Here is a 14,766-nt window from a genome sequence, read left to right on the forward strand (position 1 = left end):
CATGGGGAAAGGAGCGTATCCCAGCAACACCAGGTCTGGACAAAAATTGTTTGTGAAATGCTTTAAATGTGTGATGTGACAAGCAAAGTCAGACACCTGCAGATATAAAGTTGGGGATTTGTTGCAGCTCAAATTGATGGTGGGTGAACAAGCCAGGGTCAGAACCAAAAAGACAAATCCTGGGGTAATCCAAATCATGAAGTAAACCAGTCTGAGTCAAAACACCAGAGAGCAATAGGTAACCAGGCCAACTAATCCAAAAAGGAGTGGCAAAAAGCCGAAGAGAAACCAAAACCAAATCCAAAACACAGTAGTCAAAACAAGATAATAAGTTATTATTAATAACGCTCAGTACGCACAGTAAACACTGGAGGCAATACTTGGCAACATAGATGAGCTCTACGCAGCCTTTTATACATTGACCTAAGTGAAATCAATACCCTGGTGATGACGATCTGACTGTATGTCTCTGACTGGATAAGTCGCTATCTGGGTGACCAACAGCCTGCTGGACCGTGTAGTGCACCAGGGGGTCAGGCAGTATGACAAAATATAATTGAAAGCACTTGTACATTGTACAAAAACTCAAGTCATTTCTTGGAAATGATACATTGTTGAATATATTTCCCAATAAAAGTTTGGCACCAAACTAATATTGTCAAAGAATGTACGGTGAATGGCAGGTTTCTGTCCAAGCATGCATATGTCCTTGGGCCCATCAGACAGAAGGGCTCCAAAAGGCATATTTATATGCATATACACGCACACTCAGAGACACTGACTGTTTTAGACTGAGAGTTAAATTTGAAAAGCCAACAATTCTCACCTCCAAGACAAGGTAAGATGTGATGTTAACAACTATTAATTGTAAATTGATGGTATTAACATCCTTGCCTATATTTGTATAGGAATTGCTGGATAAAGAAAAATATTTTCTACATTGTCTATTGCTATATTACACCACTAATTCACTATTAACTTGATCACTAACTGAGGCTATGTCTGCATCTGATAACTGTCCACTTAACCGGTATTTGCATACTTTTGTATTTCATGCTGAGAAACCAGAGTAACACATAAATATCTACTCTAGACCTTTTAACTTGTACCTTATACTTTTACCATTTATCTTGTACTTTTATCGTGCTTTTGAGTAATAATTTAAACTTTTAAAATAACCCAGAAGCAAAGTTTTAATATATTCATGTAACAGTTCCTTCTCTGTATTTTTATTGGCAGTATGGAGCCCAAAACCATTGAGATCGCGGCCTTAGGGAGACCCCTATATCCTGGCATGTTGTACGACTGCCGCAGTGATTCCTTCATTACAGGTAAAATGTTCATTATTTGCTATATTCCACAATCTATATTTCAATTTATATGTAACAAAAGAAAACTCTATTGCTGCATGCTAACATACAATAAACTAACATAAATGTATTAGCAAATGTATACAGAAAACAGTACTTTAGTATCATTCACATACTGTCTTTTTTAGTTAGCTGAGTTCAGTAATACAATAGCTTTATTTTTACAACACATTCACTGAAGCATAGCATAAATTAGGATTTCTTTTACTCTTATTTATGACAAAATTATTATATTTTATAGGTTTCAATTTTTTTTCTATATGAATCTTTGGAACTTTATTTTCAAGTTAAATATTCCAGTATATTCCAGTCAAATTGGCTTCCTCAATTTTCTTCGCATTCTTCGCCATTGTTTTAGTAATGGTATAATGACAATATTTAATTATTTTTCAGTTATTATATATATTTCATTATTTCAAGCTTTATTAAAATACAAAAAGAAAATACAGGAAATATGTACACAAAATAAAAAACCCACAAACTTCAGAAAGAAATGGATTCTACAGGCAAAAGTCAATATTTAGTGTAACCTCTCTTGGCACTAAACACATCTTGAAATCTTTTGGGGAGACTGTCCCAAATGAAATAGTCAGACAAATACAGGTGTTAGCAATGACATTAATAAAGGTTCTATTCCATTTAGGTTTAAGAGAGCCAAGTTCCTCTATTTCTCAAGTGTAAGGGGAGGTCACACTAAATACTTGCCACTGTTTCCTGGAAGCTCTTTTTTTTTGTTTTTAATACTGCATACAAATTTCCTGTCTTTTCTGCTTGTATTCTAATAAAGAGATTGGGAAATAATTATATATAGTTATTATACAATATATAACCACATATTACCCCAGCATAAACCACTATGCTGTAGTGGAGACTGATATGCCCCTTCCTAACAGTGAGATCCTCTAGGTCCAGGTCATTGTCTTTACAAGCCAGTTCTGATAGAATGTCTATGTGTAAACCATTATGAAAGGCCACTAGCAAGGATGCTTCATTATAGCCACTTCCAATAGCTAAGGTGCAAAACTCTAAGCCCTAGTCTTGGCAAGTAACTCCCTGTTAGACCCTTCCTTCATGAGGATGTTTAAAAACAGCATGAAATTCCCATTCAAAGTAGCCATAAGACACGGTCTGCATCTTTGACCACGCAGCCATGGGCCAATCAAATGCATTGCCTGTCAGACATGATATCACAAAAGAGATTTTTGCTTGGTCTGAAGCGGGGGGAGTTGTTAAAGTACAAGGAACATTGTAACAGAAATCCGCTACAGTCACTGGGTCTGCAGTCGTACTTATCAGGATTGGTTATCAGAAAAATCTACATGCAACCATTCTCCAGAAATACCACACTGAATACACTGTGTTTTTAATCTTTATTTATGGATCACGCCTGTCCCTTTAAACAGCCTTTTAAAGAAAGCTTCTGGTATAAGATAACTTAAGATTTTATCATAGAAAATTCAATTACCATCAAATCAACTGCATGACACATTTAAACAGTATATACAATGTTTATCAAATTGCTTCACAAGTGTTAACCAGACTTTGTGCATTTGGAGAGGTTTTGGGCACATGCTCTGTAGCTCCTGAGTATTTTCATGTATATGCTCAAAATGGTCCACTTTATGTGACAAGACCCTGGTGAATCAGGAAATGTAGAGCATGACTGAAATTTCATTTCCAGCATCCATATACACATTGTAAACACCCCCCCCCCCCATGCCAGCAAAAAAAGATACTTTTTTGTTTTTTTTGACATTTTCTTCTGTATTAGATGAGCTCAAATGGAACCTAAATTAGGGGGAAAAACTCTGGATGAGAATGATTGTGTCACGGTATGGCCCCTCCTCCCAAAAGTCTCCCTGTGTGTGTGTGTGTGTGTGTGTATGTGTTCGTCATCCATATAGCCATGCCCTCCCTGTGTTTCACACCTGCTCCTTGTTGTGTGTTTTTAGTGTGCGAGTATTTAAGTCTTTTGTTTAAGTATGAATATTGTCTGTGTTTAAGATTACATGTGCCTGAGTGCTACGTTCGATGTTTTATGCGAATAAACATTTTGTCCTGTTTCTCTCAACTCGTCCCCACATCCTTCTCTGCCTCCTCGCGTTACAGAATGTCTTGGCCCAAGCCAGCTTCAATTAAATCTTGAATGATCATTGTGCATGTACAATTTCAGATAACTAGTGTTAAAGGGTAGAAACAAACTGTTTAAAAATTAGCAGCATTTGACACAATTAACTAAGATATTTTAATGAACAGGCTCGAGTACACGATCAGTTTAGACAAACAAGTTCTTGCCTGGCTTAGATCTTATTTGACAGACTATTACCAGTTTGTCAGCGTAAAATGGAGATGTTTCAGAACCTCTTCAGAAGATATTAGGAATGCATCTTTATATATGCTGCAGATCATCCAGATTAAGTCCAGATTAATTTATTTATGATGTCTCACATATAGTATAGCTAATTTAGTGTTTTATTTTATTTTTTTTATATTTAATTTGTATTAAGGTTATAGATTAGTAGTTTATTATTTCAATGTTTATTCAATATTTCCTATATGAAGTAAGTAAGTAAGCTTTTAGCTCTAATGAAAGGTGCTATATTAGAAAAAAAAAAAGTATTAGAAAAGCAATTCGTAGTTGTCACGCCCGCAGACCTGAGCGTTCCCCGTTTCCTAGGCAATCTAGTCACTTCCGGGTTTTCATCAGTCTCCATGGTTCCGTGTCTCCTCCCCTTTGTCTCCAGTTGTTCCGAGTTTGTCCCTAATTGTAGTCCTATTTAAAGCTTGTTTTTGCGTTTCTTGTTTATCGGTTATTATGTTTAGGTATTCCCCATTTGATCCCGTTTCTCGTTCCTATTTCTGCTGTACTCCCCCCTGCGCTCCTTATTTATGTTGCTTTCCTTGTTTAGTTCTCTGCTGTTCGCTGTTGTACTGTCTCTCTCTTTTTGTCTACTCTGCGTTCCTGTTAATATTTGCTTGTTTCATTCCGCTCTCTTTTCCCGTTCGGTGTTCTCTCGTCTCTTAGCTTTGTTTAGGTTTCTCTTTCCCTGTTGATGTACGCAAGTGTTGTCTGGCTTTCCTTTTTAGTTCTACTTACCTGTTGGTCAGTCATATGTAGCCCAGTTCTGTGTACTCCCCTTTAATTCTAGATATTTATCATCGTTATTCTTCCCTAAGTGCTTACGCCCCCTTTACCCAGTTCTCGCACTCATCTTGTTAGCCCGTTGTTCTGTCTGTCCTTTGTTCTGCTCTTATGTGTATGTTTCTGTTATTAAATCTCTTATTGATTATATTCTGTTAGTCACGTTCTTTATGGCATCCCTAGTGAGTTCTGTTCCGCATAACATCCAAGGCGCTGGCACTTCGCAAGTGTGTTCGCTCATCACCTCTCCAACGTTACAGTAGTAGATGCTCCCAAGATATTTCATCATTTTCATGAATGTTACACTGTAGTGTGAACTAATAATTTATGATTGTGGTCAGTGACAATGCTGCAGGGCCTAGAAACTTTGTGCTCCAGCTTTCTTGTGAAATATGAGGGAATTAATTAGTCAAGTCTTTAGCTGAATAATTCATGATAGCTTGCAGCTAATGCGCCCTACGACACCCAGAGTCCTAGTAGTTATTGCACTGATAAGAGAAAAAGCATAACAGCACTAAATAATGCGATTGAGAATAGAACAAAGGAGTAGCACCTGTGTATAGGTCATGACTGTTTAACTGGTGTTTATTAAACATTTTATGTATAAGGATACTTCAGAGTGATCAATATCACTAATTTAATAAGTAGCCAGATTATTAATACATGCTTAATACATGCAGAGTCTCTGCACTGCCTAGTTTGCCGCCCTGCTTCTGTTTACATGAAAATGTTCAGTACGCTCTCAAAACGGGCACAAACTGTAACTGCGAGCAATGCCCCGCAAGTTGGGAGTGGTTAGCAGAAGTCAAAGGAGAGGAAACTGAGAAAGGAGGAAAAGACAACAGTATGTCGCCCAATCTTTTACAAAGAAAGGTAGGTGTAGTCTGTAAGGGGTGGAAATTACCCTGATTGTTATGTCTGCTTCTCCCCAGTCCTGCCAGCGCTCCCACAAACTACACTGCTCATAATTGTGTAGGTATTTAAACCCCTTTGTGTGTCTTACTCAGCGTCCAATAGCATGTGCCAAGGTGTTGTTTCTCCGTTTGCCCGTTGTATTCTGGTTTTCAAGTTTGTTACTTTTTTTTGTTCGATAAACTTTCTTCAAAAAAGTCTATTTTGTCTGCCTGGTTTGATGATTTATCTGATTTTGATGTCTGCCTATTTATCTGACCACAAATTTATGTTGCAGTTTCGGTTACCTATTAAAACCTGGGTTTTACCTGAACCTGCTTTGACTCTGCCTCAGTCCACCTGGTCTGATACTGTAGTAATTGATGATTTACTGAACCTATCTCAATAAAAGTGTAACGCGTGATGGCCCGAGTTCTGAAGGGGGCAGGACGCACAGACTCCAGCCACGTGGACGAACATTTATTAACATATAAACACAACGGCACTCACACGTGTTACAAACAAGGAACATGAAACGGTTAACGATAAACAGGAATAAATCTACATTAACACGTTACGTCAGCAATGACCAACGACACTGCCCACGCTGACGTGGGTTTAAATACACGGACAGGACGAGGTGCAGGTGTGTGTAGGCGTGGCCACAAACGAGGAGCCTCCCACTGCATGTGGCGGGCCAAACCACGTGACTCGCGGAGGCGAGCGTTCCGTGACAAAAAGAGTTTATATAACAAATATTATCAATCACACCAATGGAAACGTATTTATGCGGGTATGGTTACAGATCATTTTCAGGTTTGAGATTTGAAGCGTGGACATCTTTCTTAAATTCATTGCAAAGTGTCTAACTGTTTCAGTTTGTCAAAGAAGAATAAGTTCCTTTCTCTCTCTTATTTCAGGTCTTACTTTATGGGACAAAGAGTCATTAAATAAGGATTTAGATGTGCACCGGCAACCAAAGACAGATCTAAAATTCTGCTTTTCTGACTTCCTCCGTGATAAAACCAGCCTGCTAGATGTGAGTGCCTCTCTTAAAGCCAGCTTCCTGTGTGGGTTGGTGGAAGTTGGAGGGTCAGCCAAGTACCTGAATGATAAAAAATCCTCAGCACGTCAGTCTCGCGTTACTATGCAGTACAGCCAGACAACAACATTTGAACAACTTACAATGTCCCAACTAGGCAAAATTGTCTACCCACAGGTGTTTGAGGAAAAGTCAGCCACTCATGTCGTTACAGCTGTATTGTATGGAGCTCAGGCTTTTCTGGTGTTTGATCAAACAGCCACAAAGAATGAGGCCACACAAGCAATTGAAGGGAACCTAAGTGTAATGGTCAAGAAAATTCCAAAATTTTCCATTGAAGGAGAAGGAAATCTGAAGATGAATGAGGAAGAAAAGAAACTGGCTGAAGAAATCAGCTGTACCTTTCACGGAGACTTTGAGATTGAGGAGAACCCCACCACATACATGGAAGCCCTGCAGCTGTACAAGAAGTTGCCATCTCTTCTGAAGAACAGGGAGAATGATGCTGTACCAGTGAGGATTTGGCTATATCCCCTTGCCCGCTTTGATACTAAAGCAGCTCGGCTAGAGAGAGAAATCAGTGTTGTACTGAGCTCTAAAGTAGAAGATTTGCTGGATAAACTGGAAAATGGAGAAAGAACATGCAGTGACTTAATTAAAAACACAACAGCATGTGATTTCCAGGATCTGATGGAGAGGCTGAAGTTATTTCAAGAATCCCTCGGTGACTACAAGATGCTGTTCCTTAAAGCCATATGCAGGCTTCTTCCTGCTATTCGGGGTGGGGAGCAGAATGACCAGGCACTAACTGATGTCCTGATCACCCACAGAAAGTCCCCCTTTACAGCTACCAGACTGAAGAAGTGGTTGGAGAATGTTCAGAATGAAGTAAATCTGCTGGATTCCTACACCAGGGAACTGAGTGATTGCCCAGTTGTAACATCCTCAGGCCTCGACCAAATTGTCTTTAACCCACGGGTTGATACAGTAATATGCTTCTCCTTCACCTCTCTGAATCAAGACCCATATCTTTCATTGCTGGCCAAATATCTGAAGGCAGATGAGTTTGAAAAGCTGTCCGCACTTCCTAAATCAAATGGCCAAGACCTCCCATCATGGTTCAACAATCCTGACATTTATGAAAGAATGAAACATAACCTTTCCCTCTTCAAAGGATTTTCTGAGGCAAACAAAGAAAATGAGGAAGTCAGATTTGTCATTGCCTCAGTCTCTGACCCCTCCAATCCTGGCACCTCCATCCGCCTGTATAGAAAAGGGAAAATGGTAGACAGCAAGTTTCAGCCTGTGTCTAAGCCGCCTGCACCCAGTGTGGACGTCCAGAATGGGAATGTGGTCCTGAAGCTTCAGGAGTCCCCAACGGGAGTGACACTGCAGTACCGAGTGGAGTACAGAGCTGATTCAGATGATGCTGACAGATGGGAAATCATAGACACTCCAGATGCACAGGAAACCTTCACACTGACAGGACTGCAGCTAGCACAAAGACACTGGGTTCGTTACAGAGCGGTTAGTGAGGTGGGAGTGAGTGAAACCAGCAAGTCCGTCTTCTTCTCTTACAAAGGGACGCTCAGTGTTCCAGTTGCAAAGTCATGGGTAAGTGAGGATTTCTTCAGATTTATAGCTTTAAAAAATTACACTGTGCACAAGACTTCATATAACTGGAAAAGCAAGATAAAATACAAATGCATAAGCACACATTTCTATAATAATTAAACAAATTAAATATGATAATTAAAAATAAAAGAATATTATTTCGTTTCCTATAGAACCAGACCACTTTGTCCCTCTTTAATGAACTAAGGAAGAAAATAATGTCCAGCTTGGGCACCTCTTACTGGAGTTTGTCAACCATCAAATCGGAAGTTAGAAATCTATCAGACTTGAGTACCAAAACAGTGGTGAGTAACACTATAAAATAAGGCAAGAAAGTGCAATAAAATCACTACATTTACTGAGTACCTGTGTGTCTGTAAATACCCTTAAAAGAACAGTGTAACTTTACAGTCAAAGCAGGACCATGTGGACACACTTTCTTTACTTTTTTTACTTTTTACTTACTGTAAACCAAGGACTCAATATTTTCCTTGTCTATAGTTTCAATGATGTGTCAGTCAAGAATTATTTTCCAGAATGCCATGAAGATCATTTAAGGTTCAAATCCCTAATGATATTTGGTTATATAAAAGCCAAAAAGTAAAGATTTTTTCAATTTTATTTATTTATTTATTTATTTATTTATTTATTTATTTATTTATTTATTTAACCTGGCACTGCTCCCTCACTGAAGAAATAAATGGCTTGCCAAGTCAAATCACATGCATCAATAATAAAAAAAAAACAAAAGAAAACTGCAGGGTTTTTTGTCATTTAGGATTGCATAATTGCTGTGGATAGGTTTAATTCATAATCATTCTTTATTCAGAAGTGAATTATCCAGTCTACAAAGTTGTAAGACAGCACCTGAAAAAGCTGGTACACTCTAAATGCTTATTTTCACTACAGAACAAAAGCTATACCGAACCCATTCCTGGAGGGTTGAAACTGGGACAGGCTTTGTTCTTCCAAGGTGTTGTTCCTTCAGATTGTGAGAGGTAATGCTTTCATGATACTGGCCAACACAAAAACAATAAATATGAAATTTAAATTAGCTTTTACATTCTGGAATATTCATAGATGTTTGAATAGTAATACATTTTCTTTCAAACTGCAAATTATTGTCTGTTGCAGGTTTGTGATAGATCTGAAGACTGGGACAAAGGATGATGGTAACATTGCCTTCCACTTTAGCGCATGCATGTCCCATGTATGCTGCGACACCTTCAGGAACAGAGCATGGGAGAAGCAGTACAATACTGCCTGGAGTCCATTTGCCAAAGGAGCAGCCTTTGATATGTTCATGGTTATTAAACAAGAAGGCTATGAGGTGAGACATTTGCAGTAGTGGAAGAAATGGAACAAACTGTAAGTTAATGGAATAATAAGATAATAAGGAAATGGATAATTAAATAAACTAATAAAAAATAACCCACTTTTTTGTTTAGGTAATTGTGAATGGCCAGGTGTTCTGTATGTTCAACCACCGTATGCCACTGGAGAGTGTGTCTAGACTTACAATCTGGGGAGATGTCTTCATGAACACCTTTGGCATCGTTGAGGTAAGCCATTTTCTAGTTCTGTGTGTTCAGCTACCGTATGCCACTGGAGACAGTGTCTGTACTTCATGTCTGGGGAGACCTTTTCATTAACACCTTCGGTATCGACATAAGCCATTTTCATATGTTACTTTCTTTGGCATGAACCAAAATGACTTCTTCTAATCATTCATTAAAATACAAATTACAATTACAATTCACAACACCTTTTGTCTGTTTAGTGGTTTGTTGACCAACAATTAACACTTTTATCCATCAAGTGGACAATGTTAATCTGAACATCATCATTCCTGCTCATGTTGGAGGACACTGATCATTTCTATCGGCCTCAAATAGATAATAATCAAAACATTTTTATTGCTTTGCTTTCTCAAGTATAATAAGGCTTTGTAACATTTAATGGTCATCATTTCTCATTTTTTATTGGATCTATTTATGTGTTTTCATCAGTTTCATGCATATATATAAAAAAAAGAAAACAAACAGGAAATACGAAAGGGAAAGGAGACAGAAAAAAAACAATAAAAGGGACGGAACTCCCCCCATCCCACTGTACCCTAACATCATCACAGATACAGATCCACAATATGTCAACAAGCACACAAATAAAAGTAGCTGAGCTCAGTGACAATAAGATAAATGACAATAGTGGTAGTAATTATGTTGGTCATAAGCTCTTATAATCCATTAATATAGTCCATTTTTTCCACATAAGTAATGACAGGCTGCCAGATAGAGTAAAATCTTCACCATTTATGGTGTAGTGGATTTTTTCTAAAGTCAAATAATACATCAGATTTTTAAGCCAGTGTTTAAATGTAGGCAGGGACTTTTCTTTCTATTTAAGTAGTACAAGTCGTCAAGTACAGGAAGGTTGGAAAAGCTATCATACTTTTGGCTGAAATGTTTAGAAGAACGTCCTGCGATATCACACCATAGATTGCTTTTTAAAGTAAACATGCAGCTTTTTTTTCCACAAGCATTCTCGTGTATTTTCTTAGCTCACTACTTTTAAAGTCATGGAACACACGTACGGTACTACATGTGAATTGTAAACTGATGATAAGTCACATGGATGAGTGGATTTGATATTTGCTTGCTGGTCCCACTGATTCTAACACAGCAGTTTGTGCTTAATGTACGCCATAAATAAATGAATGTGGATTGTAGGTTCAGAAGGATGAACACTCACTTTTAAAGAGTTAAAGAGATTTGGATTTGTTGTAAATAGTAGAGATTTTATACGCAAATCCCAAATTAGAGATGTACTTTGACATTTTAATGAGCTAAGAGAGAAAATTTAGTTAAGCTCTTCTAGGAAAACGTTTTGATATTTGATAGAAATTTGGTGCAAAACCATTTCCCACCTGATCCTCTTAATATTACCTGTCATATCACTGGCAGTTCTACCTCATTCCCTGTTCTCACTATTTAAGTACCACAGGTGCCCATGTCTGTCGCTTCACACCGGAGCTGCCACAGCGGTATGCCCAGCTCTCTGTTTGTGCTGCCAACGACAGCTTTTCTCACTGAGCATCCTGTCCGTACTTCCCTAAGCGCCTTTTTTGTATTTTTGCCTTTTGTTAAGTAAACATTGTTCCCTGTTTTCACCACTTGCATCTCACTCATCCCAACATGTCACATATGGACAAACGCATAAGTGTATTATGTTGGACAAATGCAAGAAAATAAATTCAGGTGTATATTTAATAATATTTAATAATATCATTATTCTACCAGGTGCTGTTCCCTCTTTCACCTACCCTAAAAATCCTCACTGAAGAAATGAGCTGATAAGTCAAATCATATGTATAAGTAATGACAAACTGTGCAGACTTTTTTGTCCTCAGCTCTATTTAGAATGGTAGAGTTGCTGTGAATAAATTTAATTCATAAACATTTCTTATTTTATTTTACTGTTTGGTCCAGCACTGGAGTACATCTACCTTTAGTAAGGAACCAACATCAGGAATCTCACGTGGGAAATTTTCTAACATCCAGTCAGAAGTGACTTCTCCAGTTTGCAACCCTGTAAGACCTCACCTGAAAAAGCTGGACAAAAATCCCTGTAGTCTAAATGATACATAAACACAAAGTTGCATTTTGAAAAATTCATCCATAGGTGAGCTTTATTATTGCTACATTCTCAATGCTTATGATTACTTCAGAGTAAAAACTATACAGGACCAATTCCTGGAGGGTTGAAACCGGGACAGGCTTTGTTCTTCCAAGGTGTTGTTCCTGGAGATTGTGACAGGTATGCTTTCATGATACTGGCCAACACTTATACTGGTGTTTCGTTTTGTTTTTTTAGCAGAAATTCAAAATATGGAGCACAAAAACAAATGTGAAATGTATCACTTTCAGATAAGCTGTTACATTCTGGAATATTCATAGATGTTTGAATAGTAATACATTTTCTTTCAAACTGCAAATTATTGTCTGTTGCAGGTTTGTGATAGATCTGAAGACTGGGACAAAGGATGATGGTAACATTGCCTTCCACTTTAGCGCATGCATGTCCCATGTATGCTGCGACACCTTCAGGAACAGAGCATGGGAGAAGCAGTACAATACTGCCTGGAGTCCATTTGCCAAAGGAGCAGCCTTTGATATGTTCATGGTTATTAAACAAGAAGGCTATGAGGTGAGACATTTGCAGTAGTGGAAGAAATGGAACAAAATGTAAGTTAATGGAATAATAAGATAATAAGGAAATTGATAATTAAATAAACTAATAAAAAAATAACCCAATTTTTTGTTTAGGTAATTGTGAATGGCCAGATGTTCTGTATGTTCAACCACCGTATGCCACTGGAGAGTGTGTCTAGACTTACAATCTGGGGAGATGTCTTCATGAACACATTTGGCATCATTGAGGTCACCCATTTTCATATGATTCTTTGGCATAAACCAAAACATTTCTGCCAGTCATCCATTAAAATACATGTTTTGTTGTCTAACAATACTTTTCTCCACCAGGTGGATGTTGTTAATCTGAAGGTCACCATTCCTGCCCATGTTTGCGGGCACTGATCATTCCCAATGCTGTAAATCAGATAATTATCAAAACATTTTTCTTTGTGTTATTTGCATCATTTAATCAGAATTACATCTCCCTTTTCAATTAAACTGTAACTTTTTTCACTAAGTATTCTTCTGTATTTTCATAGCCCACTTCTGTTAGAAGGTAATGAAATACCGTGCTACTGTGCTGCAGTTTAATTGTAAACAGTATCCTGATGATAACCTGATAATATGGATTGCAACTGATATTTAGCAGTTTGTGCTTAAATTAGTGAATAAATATGTATTGTATGTTTACAGGCATGAACTGTGCTTTTAAGGAATTAAGAGTAGATGTTTATAGTGACATTCCCATGTTAGAGATGTCTGCTTTGCTATTTTGGTTAGCTAAGAGTTAAATGCTCTGTTAAATGCTTTAAATGTAATTGAAATCACTTGTACATTGTAAAAAAATTCAAATAATTTCTTTTCAACTATGGAAGTGGTTAACTCTGGACATTATTTCTATACCATGTGTGCTAATTTAAGCAGTGTGTACTTAGTGATATTTTATGATATACACATTAAGCTACTGTTAAAATAAATAAATAAATAGAAAAGCCCGCTAATCAAAGCCTAGTGAGACAGTATCGACATCGTGTTCTGTATAGAACAAACTGAAAATGAAAAGATAACTGTTCAGCAATTTCTATTGCATACTTATAACAACAAAAAGATCATTTTCGATAATAAGCTTTGCCATATTGCTTGAATATAAAACATTCTTGTGAATAATCTACATGTTCTATATTATGCTTTTTCTAGCCAAGTTTATGATGAGCTTTTGATATGACCTCAAAAACATCCATGCAGAAGATTTTTTTCAAGTTTATGGAGAATAAAGACCCTTCTCTCACTCTCTTTTTGCCAACAATGCCACAGTAATTATCTAAATTGCTTAAAACTTTTATATTTTGTATTCTCTACACTTTTCCACACTATTCTGTGGAACCAAAAAAAGTTTTTGTGTTTCCAAAGACGTTCAGTATATCTTGTTGTCATGGAAATTATGCATTGTTGAATCTAGTCCCCAGTAAATACTTGGCACCAAACTAATATCATGAAAGAATGTAAGGTGAATGGAAGGTATGCGTCCAAGCAGGCATATGTCCTTGGGCCCATCAGACAGAGGGGCTCCACAAGGCCCATTTGCCAGCCAATAACCTACTAAATCTGGTACCGACATACATTATATTTCACTGGTTGAATCTTATTGCCAGGACTTGTAAAATCTGAAGCAAGTGCTCATGAATAAAGTATATTTTGCATATTATTACTGCTCATATGCTAGCTTGCCATAATTGTACAAGTCTAATGCTTCATTTCAATCGACAGAGCATTAGTGTGTAACTGATGCTCAAGAATATAAGCTCAATTTTGTTTTTAGTGAAATATGTCAGTAGCATGTTTTTAATTCCCAAACGAGGTTTTATAAAATAGAAATCAAAATCATTAATATAACAGTCCAACTGTGGATAAATGAATATGATTTCAACAGATCTTAATTATTCATTCATTCATTCATTCATCTTCTAATACATTTAATCCAATTTGAAGTCATGGGGAAAGGAGCGTATCCCAGCAACACCAGGTCTGGACAAAAATTGTTTGTGAAATGCTTTAAATGTGTGATGTGACAAGCAAAGTCAGACACCTGCAGATATAAAGTTGGGGATTTGTTGCAGCTCAAATTGATGGTGGGTGAACAAGCCAGGGTCAGAACCAAAAAGACAAATCCTGGGGTAATCCAAATCATGAAGTAAACCAGTCTGAGTCAAAACACCAGAGAGCAATAGGTAACCAGGCCAACTAATCCAAAAAGGAGTGGCAAAAAGCCGAAGAGAAACCAAAACCAAATCCAAAACACAGTAGTCAAAACAAGATAATAAGTTATTATTAATAACGCTCAGTACGCACAGTAAACACTGGAGGCAATACTTGGCAACATAGATGAGCTCTACGCAGCCTTTTATACATTGACCTAAGTGAAATCAATACCCTGGTGATGACGATCTGACTGTATGTCTCTGACTGGATAAGTCGCTATCTGGGTGACCAACAGCCTGCTGGACCGTGTAGTGC

At 37.5% G+C, this 14,766-nt stretch overlaps 1 protein-coding gene across 2 annotated transcripts; it reads left to right on the forward strand.

Annotated features, from left to right (window-relative positions):
• The first annotated feature begins 772 nt into the window (after positions 1–772).
• LOC118242711 (cytolytic toxin-alpha-like) lies at positions 773–13,945 on the forward strand. 2 transcript variants are annotated; one of them, XM_035534957.2, is made up of 12 exons: positions 773–838; positions 1,240–1,331; positions 6,324–8,059; positions 8,233–8,364; positions 8,969–9,057; positions 9,194–9,389; positions 9,508–9,621; positions 11,548–11,649; positions 11,787–11,875; positions 12,070–12,265; positions 12,385–12,498; positions 12,601–13,945. In XM_035534957.2, the coding sequence occupies exons 2-12, from the start codon at positions 1,241–1,243 to the stop codon at positions 12,652–12,654; spliced, it is 2,913 nt and encodes a 970-aa protein (XP_035390850.2). In that variant the 5' UTR covers positions 773–838; position 1,240; the 3' UTR covers positions 12,655–13,945. The 2 variants fall into 2 exon arrangements, 1 of the variants encoding a protein (XP_035390850.2); XR_014118158.1 differs by lacking the exons at positions 12,070–12,265; positions 12,385–12,498; positions 12,601–13,945 and having other exon boundaries at positions 11,359–11,649; positions 11,787–11,833.
• The last annotated feature ends 821 nt before the right edge of the window (positions 13,946–14,766 follow it).

Source organism: Electrophorus electricus, chromosome 18 (assembly GCF_041902795.1).
Source record: "Electrophorus electricus isolate QZ-2024a chromosome 18, ASM4190279v1, whole genome shotgun sequence".
Lineage (NCBI taxonomy): Eukaryota > Metazoa > Chordata > Actinopteri > Gymnotiformes > Gymnotidae > Electrophorus > Electrophorus electricus.